The following is an 18,592-nucleotide window of genomic DNA, read 5'->3' on the forward strand; positions in this document are numbered from 1 at the left end:
ACACACACATATATACACACACACATATATACACACACACACATATATACACACACACACATATATATACACACACACAAATATATATATACACACACATATATATACACACACATATACACACACACATATATACACACACATATATACACACATATATGTATACACACACATATATATACACACATATATACACACACACACATATATATACACACACACACATATATGTATTGTTAACAAAAGCATCTTTAGAAACAAGAATAACCTACCACATACTTTACTTCTTTCAAACCACAAATGATATTTAGTTTATATGAACTCTTACCTTCCTAGTCTGAAATAACCCTCATTTGAGAACAATGCAGACCAATTTACTAATTTATGACATCATTGCTCCTAAGTATTCTGCGGTTATTAAAAGCAATAGTTATGAAGATTAGATAGATATATGGATAAATAGTTAACACAATGAAACAATCCAGATGCAAAACTGTATGTACGGGATGTGGAGCAACTGGAACCCTCACATGATGCCGGTCGCAGCTTAAATCTGAAATTTGGAACATGGTTCGCCCTCGTCTACTAAAGCTTAATGCACATCTACTGAATGACCCAGAAATCCCACTCCGGGCGGGTATCCAGGGTAATGAGTGCCCGTCCCCTAGAAGTCATGCATGGGAACATACATGGCTTCTTATCTACAGAGCCCAAAACTGGAGACAACCAAAGTGCCCATCAGTAATTGAATACGGAACTAACTAGTGGTATGTCCATGCACGTTTTTCCAAAAGAACACTACTTGGAAGTAGAATAAGGATGGGTTACGGCTGCACTCAATGTTGTAGATGCATCTCACATAAGTAACATTCAGCAAAGGAAGCCAGACATAAACCAGTGGGCAGAGGAAGAGTCCACATCTAGCTCTGTGTGTGGGGGATGATATGCCAGGTTGCATGTGTAACATCCGCTGAACTCTGCAGAATATGTGCACTTCAGCCTTGTTAACCCTCAATAAAACAGTAAGAAAATGGCACGCTCGCTAGGATCACAACTATGCACAGGGACAGAGAGACCTGGGGTTGAATATTTGTTAAATCAGAAGCACTCAAATGCATGCTTGCTTTGGTACTGCCCCGTCCGCCATGATGTTGGAATAGTGACCCTTCCTATGGTTGGCCTTGGCTCCCACAAGAGGCTCAAGCTTCATTTATTAATATAAAGACATGAGGAGGCAACAAAATTACAAGCAAGATGTCTGAGTGACCCTGAGGTTGAGATGGAAATACATTCTTCTAGCAGTTGAATATAATCACAGCAGCGTTTATGCCGCTATTGTTTCCATTTGTGTCTGAGATTTGTATCTAACGTCCCCCCATGTCTGCTGACTCTTTGAAAGCAGAGTTGTATTTCTTGGGGATGCCTTCAGACTAGTGCCCTTAGTCCCGCCAACAAAAATAAAGAGAAGTAAGTTCTTGTGTTCAACCAATTCTCTGGATAAGTGAGTCAGAGAGAAGCTAGAGGGAGGTTCTGTGTCACTGATGTACGTAGGTGTAAGGAGGGGTGATGGATCTCCTTCAGGGACACATCAACCAAAGCAGCACACCATGCCTGAAAGGTTTTCAAAGAAGAAAAACAAAGCAACGACGTGAAATCAACTCAGCTGTAGGTTACTTGTGCATTATCCTTGCCGTTTCAAAGTCAGGGACCAACCATATTCTATATGCCAAACAATAACAAGCGGTGTTACATCCATATGCCTCCAATCTAGGATCCTGTATCATCGCTTTTGAAAGACCTTTTGTAAACTGTCAACTGTCAAAATAAAAACCTATACGAAGATGCGGGAATTCTGTAGCTTATTTGTCTTTCCCAGGAAATGTGTATTTCGGTCTCATATCAAGCAGATATGTCTCCTTTCCTTGTGGTCTGTGTCAGTTGGTAGATGACTGCAAGACGAAATACAACAGCAGGATTCAGAACTCAGATCAGGTTGACCCCGAGTGTTTGGGAGATCCATGCCACCTGATCCAAAGGGTCCATGTGCATCAAGTAGAGGACAGGCTTGAAAGAAGAGTGAACTCTGAAGGTGTATCTGAAGGTCACGTTTTGGCTTTAGGCAAGCCCGAGGTTCACAGGGGAGATTGTGAGTCAAGGTATATGGCCAAGGTCAGGCAGGGGATGCTCTGGATAGACGCAGGGAAACTCAAAAGGTATAAAACCCAATTGGGTGGGTCTGGTTTGGAAGGCAGAGTAAAGGCAGGATTCCACACGGGTGGGTAATCCAGGTAGGTTGGGTGGGAGGAGTTTTCAGAATGCCATCAAAGTACTTCCTCTGCAGTTTCTGTGATCTTTGCAGAAAAAGGATGATTACTAATTATGGGGAGGGGAGTGCCCCCTACGTGTGAATGCCCTATGTGAGTGGGTGGGCAAGTGCTAGCAGGCACACGCTGTACTGCAGAGAAAGCCAGCCATGCGTTGCCACAAATACTTGTGGATGAGGCCTGCAACACAGGCAAAAGTCTTGACCCTCCCTGGCGTTCCTGACCTTCTCTGGAGCTTGGTCTTGTTAGGCTAGAGCCACTGGAAGAGCTGAACTAATCCAGGCATGGTTGTGAGAATTTGCAGGTGTGATCTGATCTGCAGCCTTTAAATTTCACCTATTAATAGTGGTACTACCAGTTCTACTAAGACTCAAGGATCCACTGAATCCGATGCATTTTAGCATAACCTGTGTTGGAGGGGGCTGACTCAGAGTTCACCCCCTGGCACAAAGCAGTGAGCCACCAGGTATTTGGATGTGACTGACACCTTCCAAAATACCCTGACCAGGAATCACAGACTCACAGGTCCTGAAAGCAAAACCAAGCCAGAGAGATAAGCCAAGGCTCCATTTGTAGGTAAATGAAATGTGATTATAGCAGTTTCAGAGACTGAGAAAATTAATATTCGCGAGACATAAAGGTCTTACTAACAATTTCATTAATGTTGTGTCAGGCGCAGAACAGAAATCCAGATCTCTTGATTTCTATCACCCTTTTAAAAAATGAAAACACGGCTAAAAGGTAAATTTGCTGTATTCATAAATTAACTACCATGTACTTGAACATACATACACATACACAAAACATGAGATCTACATAACATTTCAACCCACTAGTTGTAAACTACAGTAAAAAGCGCTGTTTCATTTTTCACTTATCACGTTTTTCTTTTTTTTCGCCAGCTTCACTAAGATTTAATTACATACAATATTGTGTCAGTTTAAGGTATACACCCTGCTGATTTGCTACACAACTGCAAAACGATCATGCTTTTCTTAATAGGGTTCCTTTTCTCCCTTCATAATTATTCTCTTTGAATACACCACCCTCCTCCCCTTTTTATGAGGTTTCTGCTATTTAAGATTTTAAAGAGCACTTCAGGATACCTTTGCAATTTAATAGTAAGGTTTGAAAATCATAAATTCTTATTACCCAAAGGTTTGTGACTTTACTGCCCCCCAGAAGATGATGGAGACAGAGTGTGAAAGTACTGGGATGGGAGATCATCTCAGCATCCCTCCAACCACCTATGAAATGGACACCTGTCTTTCCAGCAATCACCTTCAAGTATATGTGCTCACAACTTGTGGCTCAAAGTTAAATTAACGAGATAGTGACTTGTAGCAAGTGGATATTGCTGGGTAACCAGCCACCCCAAAACTCAGCGCCCAAAAACATGAAGTACTTATTATGGTTCTAAGTCCTTTTGTCAGTGTGGGTGGCCTGGCGGGGGCGTTGGCAGGTGCAGGATAACCTCCTCCGCTCAATGCCTTGGGGTTGGCTGGCTGTTGGCTGGCTAACAGTGCCTCTCACTATCGCAGGAGAGCCCGGGCTTATGCGCGAGTGGCAATGACGGGGATCTTAGACTAGTGCAAGGCCTTAGAGCTGGCACACCATCATTTTTGCTGTATTCTCTCAGCTACAGCAAGTCACAAGGGCAACTCAAATTCGAAGGAAGTGAAAACGGACCTAAACTCTTGATAAGAGAAGCGTCAAAGCTGTGTTGGACAGGGCATGGATGCAGAGGATAAGCAGTTGGGGCCATTTTTGCAATCTACCAACACCGCTTCACTTGAGAGTGGCTTTGAACTACTTTATTTATTAGCTCACTCACCTTTTGAATGGATAGGTACTGAGCACCTACTTCTGCAAAGCACTCTGCCAGGTGCTAGAGATGCAGGTACAAAGAACAGAGGACAATCGCACCCTCAGGGCCATGTCGATATATAGATATGTTAAACTTTAAATAATAATTTTGGGGGGAAATAAAGAAACCATTTATATTTTTTAAAGGTAGCTTTAAAACTATGCTTTTTAAAATCATTTTCTGACCGTTTCAATGTGGGAGACGTTTTTGGAAAAACTCAGGTGTCAAGTCTGACGTAGTGGGGTTCATACTCCAAACCTACCACTTCTTCCTGGCTGTGTGACTTGGGCCAATTACTCAACCTCTCTGAACTCCGGTTTCCTTATCTGAAGAGGGGAGACAATAATTCCTTCCTGATGCCAATGTCAATATTAAATGTAATCATTCTCCAGCTCACAGCCCGGCTCGCTTACAGGTAACGTCCAGTAAACAATAACCACAATAAATGCACCTTCCCCACTTCTCCCGTCTGCTTGGAAAATGTATTTTTAATAAGACTGTACATGAAGAGAGAAAAGTTAAAAGCATGCAGCTAACAAAAACTAAAAATGTCCTTTCGTTGAAAAGCCCACCCTTCTCGATGAGAAAATTATATTAGGAAAAGGCAAACAATATTTAAATTGTGGGACTGACATTTCCTTCCTGGTGTTTTCTTCAGGGAGCGGCAGGGTCACCAAGACCCAGAATGGGACACCCTCCTCTCATCTCTGAGCTGCATGGCGGCGTTATTTATTTTGGCAGAACTGCCACTACACTCAAACGGCAGGCACAGAGGAGCATAATAAATACAGATTTGGTTAACGTTATCCAGCAGGGCAGGGTATCAGGGGGTTGAAAAGAGGCCAAATGCATTTCCCCAGTGAGAAATGAAACAAGAGTGTGGGCACGGCCAGCAATGCGATGAATTTTATCCTTTGTATAAAATATACAAGCTTTAGCCTCTGCACTCTTGGCTCAAGAAAGAGCTAGAGAGGAATGCTCGCGGGTTTGTAGTAGCCTTATAAATCACTGAATTTCTTACACACTATACTGAATCTATTTGACTCTCAAATAATATTTGCAAATCGCATAATAGCCATTATCAAAAAGGAAAAACACTACTGTTCGATACTAAAAATGCCATATTCTCATAGATCTGAAAGAAATCTCTTTTTTTCCTCCCATCGCCTAAAAACGTGCACTTAAGGGAAAAATACGTAGCTCTTCATTGGTTCAATAAGCTGCACTATTCTTGAAACAGTTTATCACATTATCATGATTAATATTTATATTTAACCATTATTGTGTCCATAGTACGTGGTAATTTTTATAATAAGGGTGGTAAATTTTTAACCATCATTTTGTATCTATTACGTAATATTTAATTTTTGAGTAATATAATATACATGCTACTTTGGTAAACCTCTCATATTTTTTATTTCTCTGGATCCTTCTATTTGAAAAAAAAAGTATCTCACAAAAAAATGAAAAGCAAATGTGCAATTACAGAGAAAAGGTTCTTAGCTCTTTAGGAAATCATTACACATATGGGTGTTTTGGTAACGAAATGAAGCAGAAGGAGAATTATTTAGAAAGCAGGTTTTGTCTTAGATATTTCGCTAAATTGTGTAGCTTTGGTTGTCATGACAATAAGCACCATGATTTAAATGTCTATGCAGAAATAGAAGTCACTCGTGCCATATTCATAAGAATCAAAGCAATATCATTATTTAATGGGAAAAAGTTCCCCAATTTGGATGAAGGAGGGAAAAACATGGTGTGCAAAATTTATTTTTCTGACAAAGTGCTTGTTATTTCATCTCTGAAACAAAGATAAAGACAAAATATTTAGAACTAAACAAACGAAGGAAGTGCTACATATAAATCACCTGGAATGCACTAAGAGGGACTCAGGAGATACTTCATAGGCTCAGGGTCAACGTAATCATCAGAAAGTACGAAACAAACATTCCAGTCAGGAAGTCAGGAAAAGAAAAAGGAGAAAATTTCAAAGAAAGTTAAAATAGGGTGTCCTAAAACTGCAGAGCTTAGTAAAAATAAGTAACATAAACATGAGAAATGACAACAAGAAAAAGAAATTGATTTTTGAAAATAAATAATTCTTACAGGCAAATTTCAGGCAAGACTTACCAATGATACTGGAGCAAAGGCATAAATAAAGAATGTCAGGAATGTAAAGTTGTCAAACTAGAATTATAAGAGATATTGATTGGAGGATTATAAATAAAACAAAACTGTGATTTAGTTGGTGAATACATTTAAGATCTTAAAGTGGACGACTGTCTAGAATATATATGACTTTAAAAAGAAAGAAAATAATCTGATTAGACCTATAAATTTTAGAATAGTATTTATAGGTGAATTCTCCCTTCACCTCCCCAAAAATTTTTAGGGAGAATTCCACCAGGCATTCAAGGCATATATCATCTTCATTTAACACAAACCATTTTAGAAGAGAAGAAAAACAGAATTGCTCTCAGCTTACTCTTTAACATAGACGTAATAGCAAAAGACTGTACAACAAATAAATAAAATCTTATCTCACTAATGAAAATAAATGCAAACATCCATAATAATGACTAGAAAATTGAATTTAGTTCATCATGACCAAATAGGGTTTACACCAAAAATGAAGAATTATTGGACATCAAAAAACATACATCAATAAAATTTGCCACATAAGCTAAGAAAAGGAGAGATAATCTTAATAGATAAAAGGAAAACATTCAATGAAACAGCATCCATCTATGGTTGAAAACATTTAGCAAAGATTATCTACTGGAACTCTACATAAACAGATTACTTACTGACAAATGATTAGAGGTATTACATTAATTGGGAAACAAGACAAGAATATCTACTATCACCACAAATTTTCAACATTGTATTGGCAGTGGTAGCCAATGCAATAAAATAAGAAGAAATAGAAGACATAAACAAGGAAGACAAAAAAGATAACTATGATCATTTACATTATTATATTCCACAGGAAAATTATTAGAACTAATAAGAAAAGTCAGCAGGGTTTCCTGATATAAGATCAACATATGAAACTCAAGATTGAGTATCCCAATAAACAAATTAAAATATAATAGAAAAATAGCATTCATCATAGCAAGAGAAAGTACAAAGTACTTAGAAAATAATCAAATAGAAGTGTGCAAGAAATTGATAGAAAAAACACAAACATATTTAAGAAATAAAAGAATGTATGCAGAAAGAAATATAGATCATATTTATGGAAGCAAAGAATCAACAGTCTAAAAAGGCCAATTCTCCCCAAATTAATCTATAAATGTAGTTCTCATCAAAATCTCAAATGAATTTCTTTTATGGACTAAGTCAAAATGACTATAAAATTCATATGCAAAAATAAAGATCCAGAGAAACCAAAACAAATAAGAAAAGTAAGAACTTATTATGAGAACTTATTAAAACAATATATTATTGATACAGCTTTAGTCAAATAGATTAAACATCAGGAGGAGGTGAAAAAGCATTTCTAATAAATGGGATAGGGATAGTTGAATATCCATCTAAAATATAACATTGTATCAATTTCTCATATAAACAAAAATAAATTCCCGATGTACTGAAAATCTAAATGTTTAGGAAAAAATGTAAGATGACCTTGGAATAGGAAAAGAATGCCTACGGTAAGTCCCTGAAGCCAGGTCATTGTATATAACTGAACAAATAACACCGTACACATATGAGCACATCACCACCACCGGGCAGTGTAGAATCTGCATTGCCATGTACAACCTCACTTGTAATCAGGGAAATGCAAATTAATATTCTCCCCACAATTCTGCTACTAAATATATACCCCAGGGATAATTCTAAACATATATCTCAGGATGTGACACTGTAATTGAAATGAAAACAGACGTAAGTGTCCATCTAAAAGGAAATAGTTGAGGGTATTGTGGTTTCTCTTCAGGGGAATTAGTGCAGCAGTTACAAAGAATTAATTAGCTCATTACGTATCAATATAGTTAAACCTCAAAAACTATGTGGAGTTAAAAAGGGAAGTACAGCGTACAATGTACTCTATGATAGCATTTCTTTAATTCTTTAATGACTCACAGTGTTATATACTCGTTATGAAACACCAATATCTAGATTAATTTTTAAAACTGGAAAATTTACACAATATTGATGATATTGTCGTCTCTGGGCAGGAAGGAGAGGAATCGACTTGTGTAGATAAACAAAAAGTAACTTCGGCTTTTAGCTGCAATTTTCTATTTCTTTTGCATTAATAAAAATCGGAAGCAAAAGTGACAAATGTTAATCGTGTTAGATAATAGGTAAGACTTGCCTATAACCCTTTGTACTCTTCTTGATTATTAAATCTTTCACCGCCCCAAATACAGTTAATGAAGAAAGATATCACACAATAAATGGAAAAATACTGAATGTCTATTTTCATTTTCTCACAAATGCACAGCAGCTGTTTTAGTATTTCTATAAGGCATTTGGGAATTAATGATATAAATTCATTTATTAAGAATTAAGTACTTTATAATTAATAAGGCAATGTACAAAATATCATTTTACCAACTCTTAATTACGTACGGACTGTTGGTATAAATTTTTAGATTATTTTTCTTTTCGACTTGTAATATCCATCAAAGAACTTAAATCTTTATAATCATTTTAGTAAAGTGCTAAGGGGGAAAGTTGAAACTAATAAGTAAATATTTGGGTTTTAATCAGATTTATTTACACATTCAGTCCCTCCTTCAGGTTTCACTTTGTACTTTTGTGTCTGAAATGAGGACAGATAATCTCCATGACCTTTTAAGAACTTTTAGTAACAGTTTATAAAATATATATCGAATGAGAGACAGAGAATGAGATTTTACTTAGGATTCTCAAGTGATGTTAAATATATCGTATGCTCAGATGTTTTCTTTGGGAAATTAATTTCCAGTTTTCTTATCAAAATAACAGTGAAAAAAACACATTTAATTTCTAGACATTTTCTCCACACTTCACTTTCTTATCACCCGGTTTACCATTTAGATAGTTTCTTAACCTATTGCAGCCCCTAAAATCCTGAGAAGCATTACAAACTCTCCCTCACTGAGATTCCTTGAATGGACTGGGAGAGCGGTGTGTGTTTGGCAAAAGTATTTAATTTTGATATCCCTCTGCTTTGCAGTGGCCACAGAGCCCCACTGAGCCCCACCCTGAATTAACGAGAATTCATACAGACCAGCTAGTCAATGATGCGGACAGTCGCGGGGAGTAAAAAGTACCTAAATCTGGAGTTAGGTGACAACTACACAATTTCCATTACAGATTTGGCAGGGCGGGGTTGGGGGTAGGGGCATGCAGACATCTGACAAATCGCGTGGCTTCTTTTCAATAAAATCTTTCCTCACCGTCTGACTCAGGAAGGAGGGAAACATTGCTCACCTTAACCCTTCCTGTTGGAGAGAATGACGGTGAGCCCTCAGCTAAGGCGAAGGTGACCATCTATAAGGAAGCAGGGCGGGATTCGGGTTGGGGGGCTTAAGCGCTTAGGTCGTTTTGAGAATTTCAAGTCCCAATAATGGGCGATTTTCATCACCTGGGATGCGCCCAATGACTGCCACCATTAGAGAAGATTAATCCTCAAATTTTCAACTCAAAGAGTTAACCTGACGGACCTCATTTCCTTGCAAAAGATAAAACAAATTATATTTTTGTAAGAACCATTTATAACTATTTATGGCTACAATCTAGTCCTTTTAAAAAGTCATAGATGGCATCTGACTTTTTTTAAAATGCCTTCTGGTTAAATAATTTAAGAAGAAAATAATCACACACACACACACACACACACATCCTTGATTTGAATTTCAGGCTTTTTCATCCTGGGAAATACGAGATGGTACAGAAATCATGACAAATCCCCCTGCACAAAAAGCAAAAACAACCTATAGATGGAATTCGAAAACTGTCCTAAGATGCTAGGTAAAGTATTATAGCTGATCTATGCAAACGGTGTAGGTATAAACCATAATCCAGGAGATATTTTTGATGGTTTGCCTGCAGTGCAGAGGACGATGCTCCATCTTCAGGCCCCTAGAGCTTCATAGACTAAGATACTGACTTCCTGTCTCTAATGGATGAGATCCTTGACAAATTCTCAGTTAGAGCTGCAAATCTAATCCGCTGAAAATAATCTTAAAAAGATTAACATTCTTACTGTTATATTAGTGTAGTAAAAATTACGTTACTCGTCTATCAGGTGGTATCTCTGTAGGTTTTTAAAAATCACAGATTTTATCTAAAATTGAAAAGATAATTTTCTATTTAAGAAAAGGTCAACAACAAAGTAATTACAAAAAAAAAAAAATTTGACTTAAAAATCCTCAAGAGCTACCAGGGGACTATGAACCACATTGGCGGTATTATTTCAGAATTTATTAACTTGTTTAATCAACAAATTGAGAAGTTAATACAGTCCAGGAACATTTATTTCTTTGAGGGGAGAGTCTATAAGTCCCCCAAATTATATGGAAAACTGTGTGTGAGTTTACGCCATTCATCAGATTCTCAAATTGGACTTCGACCTAAAAAAAGGTCCAAATACATTATAACATTCCGTAAGTACATTAAGTGCTACCTGATTGCATCAATGAGAAACAAATGGAAATCATAAGAAACTTGGATATCATTTCAATACAATATACAGCAAAACACTCTCTTCTGTTTAAAATCCTTGGAAATTCAACAAACGTGCATACACACCACTAACTGTTCATAACTAATAGTGTACAAACTGAATTCTCAGTAGAACAAATCTAAGGAGAATTCCCAAATGAAAACTTAAGCCGTAAATCCCCCTAACCCGGCTAATTCACCTTACATTCATTTCAGAGCATCAAAGTAGAGATCAGCCTTCTCTGCCATTCAGGAAGGCAGTATTTAGACCAGATACAGACTACCCAACAGATTAAACCAGCCTTCAGATTCTTCAAGGCTATCCTTACTTTTCCCCTACATAAAACATTTGTTGCCTCTAATTAAGAGCAAATAGCAAGCCTCGCCTATGAAGAAGTGCCATTTTTCTGAATATGAAATTGACTGTTCCGATCTTATTAGTGCAGATTCTCTACATGCATTTTGATGGATCTGATGCTGTCAGATGCTGGAGAGGACCGTGCTCGCCCGACACCCCGATAGGACCTTAAATTCACATCCTACTGCACACGCACTTTTGTCTCATTTCAGAGAGTGAGCTGTCAGTTGTGAGACATCAGGCCCCACTATTAACATCTCCATCCTTTACGATGACTCAGCCAGACTGCTGTGGAACACCCGCGCCACGTGGCAATAAGTTGATGGAAATCTTTCTGGATGCCTAGGACATTCCATACTGACTTACAAAATCATTTTCTTATAATTAAACCATGTGAATTTAGAAACAGGATAAGATGCCAAAAATATCCGACTGATGATTTCAGGAATAAAATCACTGCATTGATATGTGAATGTTAAAACAGAACTACCCAGCAGTGTACATGAGTAGCGGCATTCGTATTCTTAAAGAACAAATTATTTCCTTTATCTGCTATTCTCCAAACAACCGAGATTACCAAAGCAACAGAAAACGAAGAGACTGGACTGTATCTAGGGTTTCTACCATGGCCTCCTTCTGCATTTTTTTCTCAGTCCTCATTTCTCCACAATAAATGGCCATAAACTGGGAAGCCTTCTCTCCAGCCATGACCACGAAGATTTTACCAGGCACTGGGCGGACAGCCTTGTGTGACCTCTTTTATCCTCAGAAAGTCCTGGAAACCAACCAAAGTTCTTGCAATCAGGTGCCGTCCAAAGGAACAGGCTTGGACACAGGAGAACTCAGGATAAAAATGAGTTGAAATTAATCGTAGGGTTTGGTATCTGGAGACAGTTGGAGAACTCTCCCAAAGTTTCTATAATTCATTGAAGCGGGATGTAATTAATCATAAATTACTAACATGTTTATGTTTAGCTCAACTAAAATATCAAAAGAATGTAATATAGTATAAGCACATGTAAGACCCCGAAGGCTCAGTGACAAACAAAAAAATCTCCATATGTATGCTTGAAACTCAGTTTATTTACTGTATTATATTTGCATGCCAAATTGTGCTCTCCAAAAATGTGGATTTCAGATCATGCGGCCTTCAATGAATCAATGAATGAATGAATAAATAAAGTATATCTCCAATACCCCTCTAGCGAGTTACCTCCTAAACTTCATGTATTTATAACCTTCAGTCTATTTATTGTTAGGGTGCTTCCATGATAAAAAGGGGACTGTTCCATAGGTTATATTTCTCAGGTGTCCCCGCATATATAAACCACTGCAGTCAGAACTCATGATGAAAATGAGTTAAAATAAACTGTAGGTTTCTGTGTCTGAAGACATTTGGAGACGTCTCCCGAAGTTTCCACAACCCCTCTGCCTGTCCAAGACCCTCTTAACTTACAGGTGCCTCTGAAATAGGCAAGTTTACACCAAAAATCTACTGAAGATCTCGATTCAGGAAAAATAATAATTTCAAATTTAACACTGATAATTCAATCCTGGGAATGTAAGTGCAGCAATTGTGAAACAGGTCCTATTTTAGGAGATGCAAAAATTATTTATCATTTGAACATTTTTAAGTTATTATTATTCGCTACACCTTAGTAAGAATCTCTATCTCATTTCACAATCACAAGGATGATAAACCTGTTTGGAAACTAGGTAGAAGAAGTAGAATTTTTTTTAATGTGTAACATTATTTACATTGTACCTCTTTTGCTATAATCCAGAAAATGAACCCAGCATTCTAAGAACAAACATGTCATCTGCTTAAATTTCACTTGCCTTCCCTTTATACCTTGTTAGAGTATATCCTATTTATATTTATTCTCTCTTGCAAATTTTACAAAAATTACATAGTGTGAAAAATATTTCCCATCAACATCAAGCGTGCCTGCCCATGTTAACCACAGGAATATATATATATTTTAATATAATCTTTTCTAACACAATTATAAAATTTCCAAAAGAAATTGGGGATTCATAAACAATAAATGCCTATTCTAAGTTTATCCAAATTTTGAGACTTCTCTGTGACTTAGGAAATGGGTCCGTAAATCTGCAAATCTCTAAGCTTTCCGTGAATTAGAAATACTGCAAACATAACCTTTCTTTGCGTTATTTTTGGATTTAAATTCAGGTTTGGGCGACCCATGGGAGAAATAGAGAAGAAAACATGGGAGTTATAAGTCAAATGAGAACACTGTCTTTTAGAAGTTAAACTTACGATACATTAATTCACCTCTAATTTTCCAATAATCCTTGTCCTTATTCATTTGCCTAGTAGAGAATCATAAAGACAAGACTCATATCATAAATTTGCACATTGACACAATATTCCCACTGAAAGGGAAGTAATGTGTTTTCCAAGGTTTATGTTTTCATTTTCTCTGTGTGCAGTCAAAAATCTTGACTCTGTGTTAAGTTTTTTCATTTATATAATTTAAGGCTCTGTAAGATTTAAATGTCAAATGGAAATTTTCTAAAAGTTTTTACGTGCAGCTGGATTTATTTGTTAATTTTTTCAATGTCAACTTCAGCAGAGCTGCCAATGATTTTATACAAGATTAATTTGGTAGTCTTAGCCGACTAGTGCTGTTCTGTGAATAATCTTCATATTTGAAGGGAAATCACAAATTGAGAGTACGAAATAATAAAATCCGGAATCCTCACCACATCCAATATCAATGTATATCTGCGAAAACACAGGTAACGCTATAGCGACCCTCAAGTCACAGACTATATATCGAACATGCTGATCAATGAGCAGTGGATTTTTTATGTGTATATTTTAATGAGAATTTAGTACGCCTTTGTCCTTGAAATCTTCTGAGATATCTGTATTTATTTAAGAACTCTCCCATTAATACATATTAGTCCTAATGTTTTCCAAGTAACCTCTAAAAGGAGCCGTTTTCAGGAATTTGGTGACGTCTGTTTGGACAACAAAGAAATCCTCAAGAGGTTTCATTCAAAGACCAGCATACGTGTAAAGACTCCTGGATGCAGTTTTGCTCCCAATGGCCTGCCCTGCCCAAGGTCATTATTGGAGACAAGAATACTAACAAAGTTTTCCACTGACAAGATGCCAAGAAGATCTATCATTTTTAGATGATCAAACAGCCCTGAAACACTACTCCTCAAAGATGACTAAGGCCAGGAGTCAAGACGGTTACCATAGAGATGCTTCATCAAATAATCCACAAAACAAGTGAAGAAAACAGGAGGAATTGCCGAGCTGAAACACATCATCAAATTGTTTCTAGAGAGACGTGGGCTTCTCAACGGACTGAAGTGCTTTAGATATTCTTGAACTGTCTTCTTCCCAGATTTATACATTTTTTATACTTCTTGGTGATTAAAAGGCCATACATGCCTTCAGTCCAGAGAGAATGCATTTGTGTCTCTATGCACGAGGGATGATTTGATTAATTTATCCAGGGCTGTGCGTATGGGCAGAGGGGGCTTGAATCCCTTAAAATTAGTCAGTCAAATCCTTGAAGTAAAATCATCGCGCTAAAATGAAATGTTTTAATGATAGTTTAACCTATGGGTGACACTGGATTATGAAGCACCTTTAAGAGCGAGCCTAGTTAAGTCGCTATTGTGGGAATCACCGTAATCACCAGCGTCCATCACACCTACCTGCTGGGCTCCTCTTGACTGTGAAGGTAACAATTCACCGTATTCACCAAAAAGCTGAACAGACGACTGTACAGGGACTTGGCCAGGAGGTCCCGGTAAAATTCAGCCATCTCTACGGTGTGTCGCCGTGTGATCATCTCTCCTGGGAGAGCAGGAAGGGGAGGAGGCATAAGCACAAGACTTTCCCTTGTTCAGAAGCCACCAAGCTATGTCCTCCTATTTATCCCTCCACATCCACGTACAACAGAAGATGTTAAAAAACATATTATGACTCTAAGAAACAAAGCCTCTGCCGGTGATTACGAAAACACATTTCTCTAAAGTGAGTGCCGTGCACACTTCGATCTTATTCGCTGCAAATGTTGACCACAGCTTTTGACCACAGCCTGGAGAGGCAGCCTGCACCATCTCCCTTCAGTGAGGGAACCGACTCTGTGCAGGGCCCTCTTAACAAGCTTTCTGATAACGGCTCACTGCATTGGATACGGAGTCCTCTTCAAGGACTGGAAAATTAGTTATATTTTCAATATTTTCAAAGAAGTGATCCTGCTAACCAAAGTGGGGGTCAGGAGGTTGGGAGGAAGATTGGGCCTTAAGGTAGAAATTTCTATGTTATTCTCAAAGAGCTGGTGATTGAAATCTTGAGTGATAACCTTTTGAGTGGCGAATAGACTAGAGAAGAAACCAAGAAAAAGATAAGTAAAGATGATTTGGGATTGAGGCTAGGCCAGCACTTATGCTGGCGAGTTGAGAGGGAGTGAGAATCTAGTTCACATTCTATGGCTTCGGCCAACCTGGGTACCACTGCAACTCAACCCACAGGGAGTCCGGTAATAGGATGCTGACCATGGGAAATGAGGACTTAGTGAGCTGTCAATCAACAGAGGCACAGGTAAAGGAGAACCGCCTCTGAGGCAAGCTGAGGTCAAACAAACAAACAAACAAAAAAGCACCAGCAGGTCGTGAAGAGTCAAGCGGCCATGAGTTCAATGCCGCTGAGACGGAACCACACGAAGTGGCGGTGAAAGCAGGTGTCACTTGTGATGTTATAGGATGGAGGTCTCTAGAGCCAACGTGACGGTGGGGTTCTCACCCACATGGCTGGCGAGTAAGGAGGGAGGCCTGGATATATTAAATTACAGATATTAATGGGGAGTTCAGTGTTTCTTTAAAAAGTCATGAGGGGGCTGGGAGAGGGATGGGTTGGGAGTTTGGGGTTAGCAGATGCAAGTTATTACATACGGGATGGATAAACAACGAGGTCCTACTGTAGAGCACAGGGAACTATATTCAATGTCCTGGGATAAACCATAATGGAAAAGAATATGAAAAAGAATGTATATTTAGGTATAACTGAATCACTTTGCTGTACAGCAGAAATGAACACAACAGTGTAAACAAACTCTACTTCAATAATTAAAAAAAAAAAAAGCCGTGAGGAAGAATAATGCCTTTGGAGAACTTCAAGAATCTTGATGCAAGGTCACTGGCGGGAAAATGGTTGAGGATGAAGCATAAAAGTGAGGTATGGCCCCAATAAGAAAGGGCCTCTCAGGACCTCCAAAAGGATGACATTTACTCTAAAGGAGTTGGCGCATCCTTTCAAGGCTGTTACCCATGGATGAAAATCATATTTGCATTTCAGAAAGCGTATTCCTGAAGCAGTGCAGAAGGAAGGTAAAGTGAGATAAGGCCAGGTGAAAGACGGATCAGATTCTCTTGCCATCATCTAAGAAAGACAGTTTAAGGGAGTGGGGATGAAAGTGAAGGAACGAGAGCGAGAGCGGGAAGTATTTATGGGGTAGAACTGGCTTGTGGCTGATCTACTCAGTGGAGAAGGACGAGGACGAAGTGTCAGGAATGGCTTTTGGGTAACTCAGTGGATAATGGGGAGATCCATAAAGCCTGGGAACATGGAAGGGGAACTCTAGGGATGAGGCAGAATTTACAAGCCACATGCCAAAGGATCTGCAGGTAGGGCCATTGGGAACAGAAGGTAAGAATAGCAGTGATTTTGAGAAAAAACAATATCAGATGGACGCTGAGTCCTCAAAATTACAATAAAGAGGCAGCTTGGTAAGGCAATGACTTGTAGTGGATAAGTGAAGAGCATTTAGGAAAGGCACCCTCTTGCCACTGAGTGGAGATCCTACAGCGCAGAGATTCATCTCGGGAGTCAGATGGCATTAGAGTCTGATTCCAGGCATGCCATTTACTGGTGATTTCATGTCCAAAGTTATCTAGCCTCTTTGAATCTCAGTTTTCTCATTCATTAAAATGGAAATAGTTAAGCCCACCCCTCAGCAATTTGGAAGAACTAAAAATTCCAACATTTATAGCACCTGCCACAATGCCCTTCAGTTCGTAAGTGCCCAATAAATGGCAGCTCTTATCCTGACTGACGACGAAGAGGGAAAAGGATGCTCTTCACAGCCTGGCACCACATACACAAACGCATCCCATGTTCTAACTGAATAAATCCTCTTGGATTGATGACTTTATTTGTCTAAAATGAGTCACTAGCTAAAAAAGGTGACCAGCTCATCAGAATGGCCTCTCAACAGTGTCAAGATTTTCACAGAGGTGAAAGGCAAAGTACAGAGAAACTTACCCTTAAAATATTGGATATCAGTTGTTAAAGCAGATGCCAGTTCATCCGTTGATACTTGCAACATTCCAGCCACTAAACGAAAGCATAAAGTTAATACGTATTTTTGACAGCGAGAACATGGTATTTTATAATTGAGGAGTTTGTATAGACCCATTAGAAAATGTGTGCATTAAAGAAACCAAACTACCACTGCAATTGGCAAATTCAGCTAGAGAAACAGTGGCTTAGAGGAATGGAAACGTTAATGAGTTCTCAGGGCTCCTGCATTAAATCACTGCAGGATTCTTTCCCTCCTGCCCTCACAAATGGCCCTGAATGCTTTTCCCAATTCCTGGTTAAATTACTTTGATATGAGGCAAAGATAATGCTGGTCACGACAACCTGTGGCTTTAAGGCGTTTTGAAAAAACCTGGGAGTGACTGACAAGGCAATTTCAAGGGAGAGAGGTTTGTGACAAGATCTTTAAAGGGAAGTAACTGTGTTCTGTTTAAATGTTCAGCTAATAACATGCTCCCCAAATATATGGGATGGCAGGGGGCGGGGCGGAGAATACTTAGAACGATATAAATAAACCCAATTATGTGCCGAAGCATCACCGCTGTTACTGTGACACAAACGTACATCTTATTCATTCACATAACCAGAAAGAAGAAAGAAGAAGAAAGAGGATACAGTTCTTTTTTTCCCCTCCGCCGCCCTCACTGAATCCCACTCCAGCAAAAAAGGGTTGATTCCACCTGACTTTTCGGTACTGTGTCGCCATCCACTGGCCAGTCTGCAAAGCTGCACATCGATGAGGTTACTGTTAGATCTGTCCCACTGACCTTGTTCCAGAAGCTGGAGGTCAGACACAAAGGCGGAGTCGGCCTCGGTCAGAGCAGTGAACCGAATGTCTCCAAGGTGTAATGTGGCCGCTAGAATCACACACACGTTCTCCACCTCCTACACGGTTGAGAAATAGAGGAGATGAGCGGTGCTGCTTAGAAAAAAGATTCAAAGACCAATCCTTTGAAAAACCTCCAAGTAGGTTTAAGAAATGATGTGCGTGCTATGGGGGGGCTGTGATTTTTCAG

The 18,592-nt window shown here is 38.7% G+C and overlaps 1 protein-coding gene across 2 annotated transcripts in view; it reads right to left on the reverse strand.

Annotated features, from left to right (window-relative positions):
* MYO16 (myosin XVI) overlaps positions 1–18,592 on the reverse strand; it is a 531,143-nt gene that overhangs the window by 177,772 nt on the left and 334,779 nt on the right. For both annotated transcript variants that reach the window (XM_029210034.1, XM_029210033.1), the window contains exons 18-20: positions 18,344–18,461; positions 17,520–17,591; positions 14,909–15,050 (exon numbers count right to left, since the gene is read on the reverse strand). In XM_029210034.1, the coding sequence (XP_029065867.1) occupies positions 14,909–15,050; positions 17,520–17,591; positions 18,344–18,461 (332 nt within the window). The remainder of the gene's footprint in view (positions 1–14,908; positions 15,051–17,519; positions 17,592–18,343; positions 18,462–18,592) is intronic.

The sequence above is a fragment of the Monodon monoceros genome, unplaced genomic scaffold, assembly GCF_005190385.1.
Source record: "Monodon monoceros isolate NGI ecotype Baffin Bay Population unplaced genomic scaffold, NGI_Narwhal_1 Super_Scaffold_8, whole genome shotgun sequence".
Lineage (NCBI taxonomy): Eukaryota > Metazoa > Chordata > Mammalia > Artiodactyla > Monodontidae > Monodon > Monodon monoceros.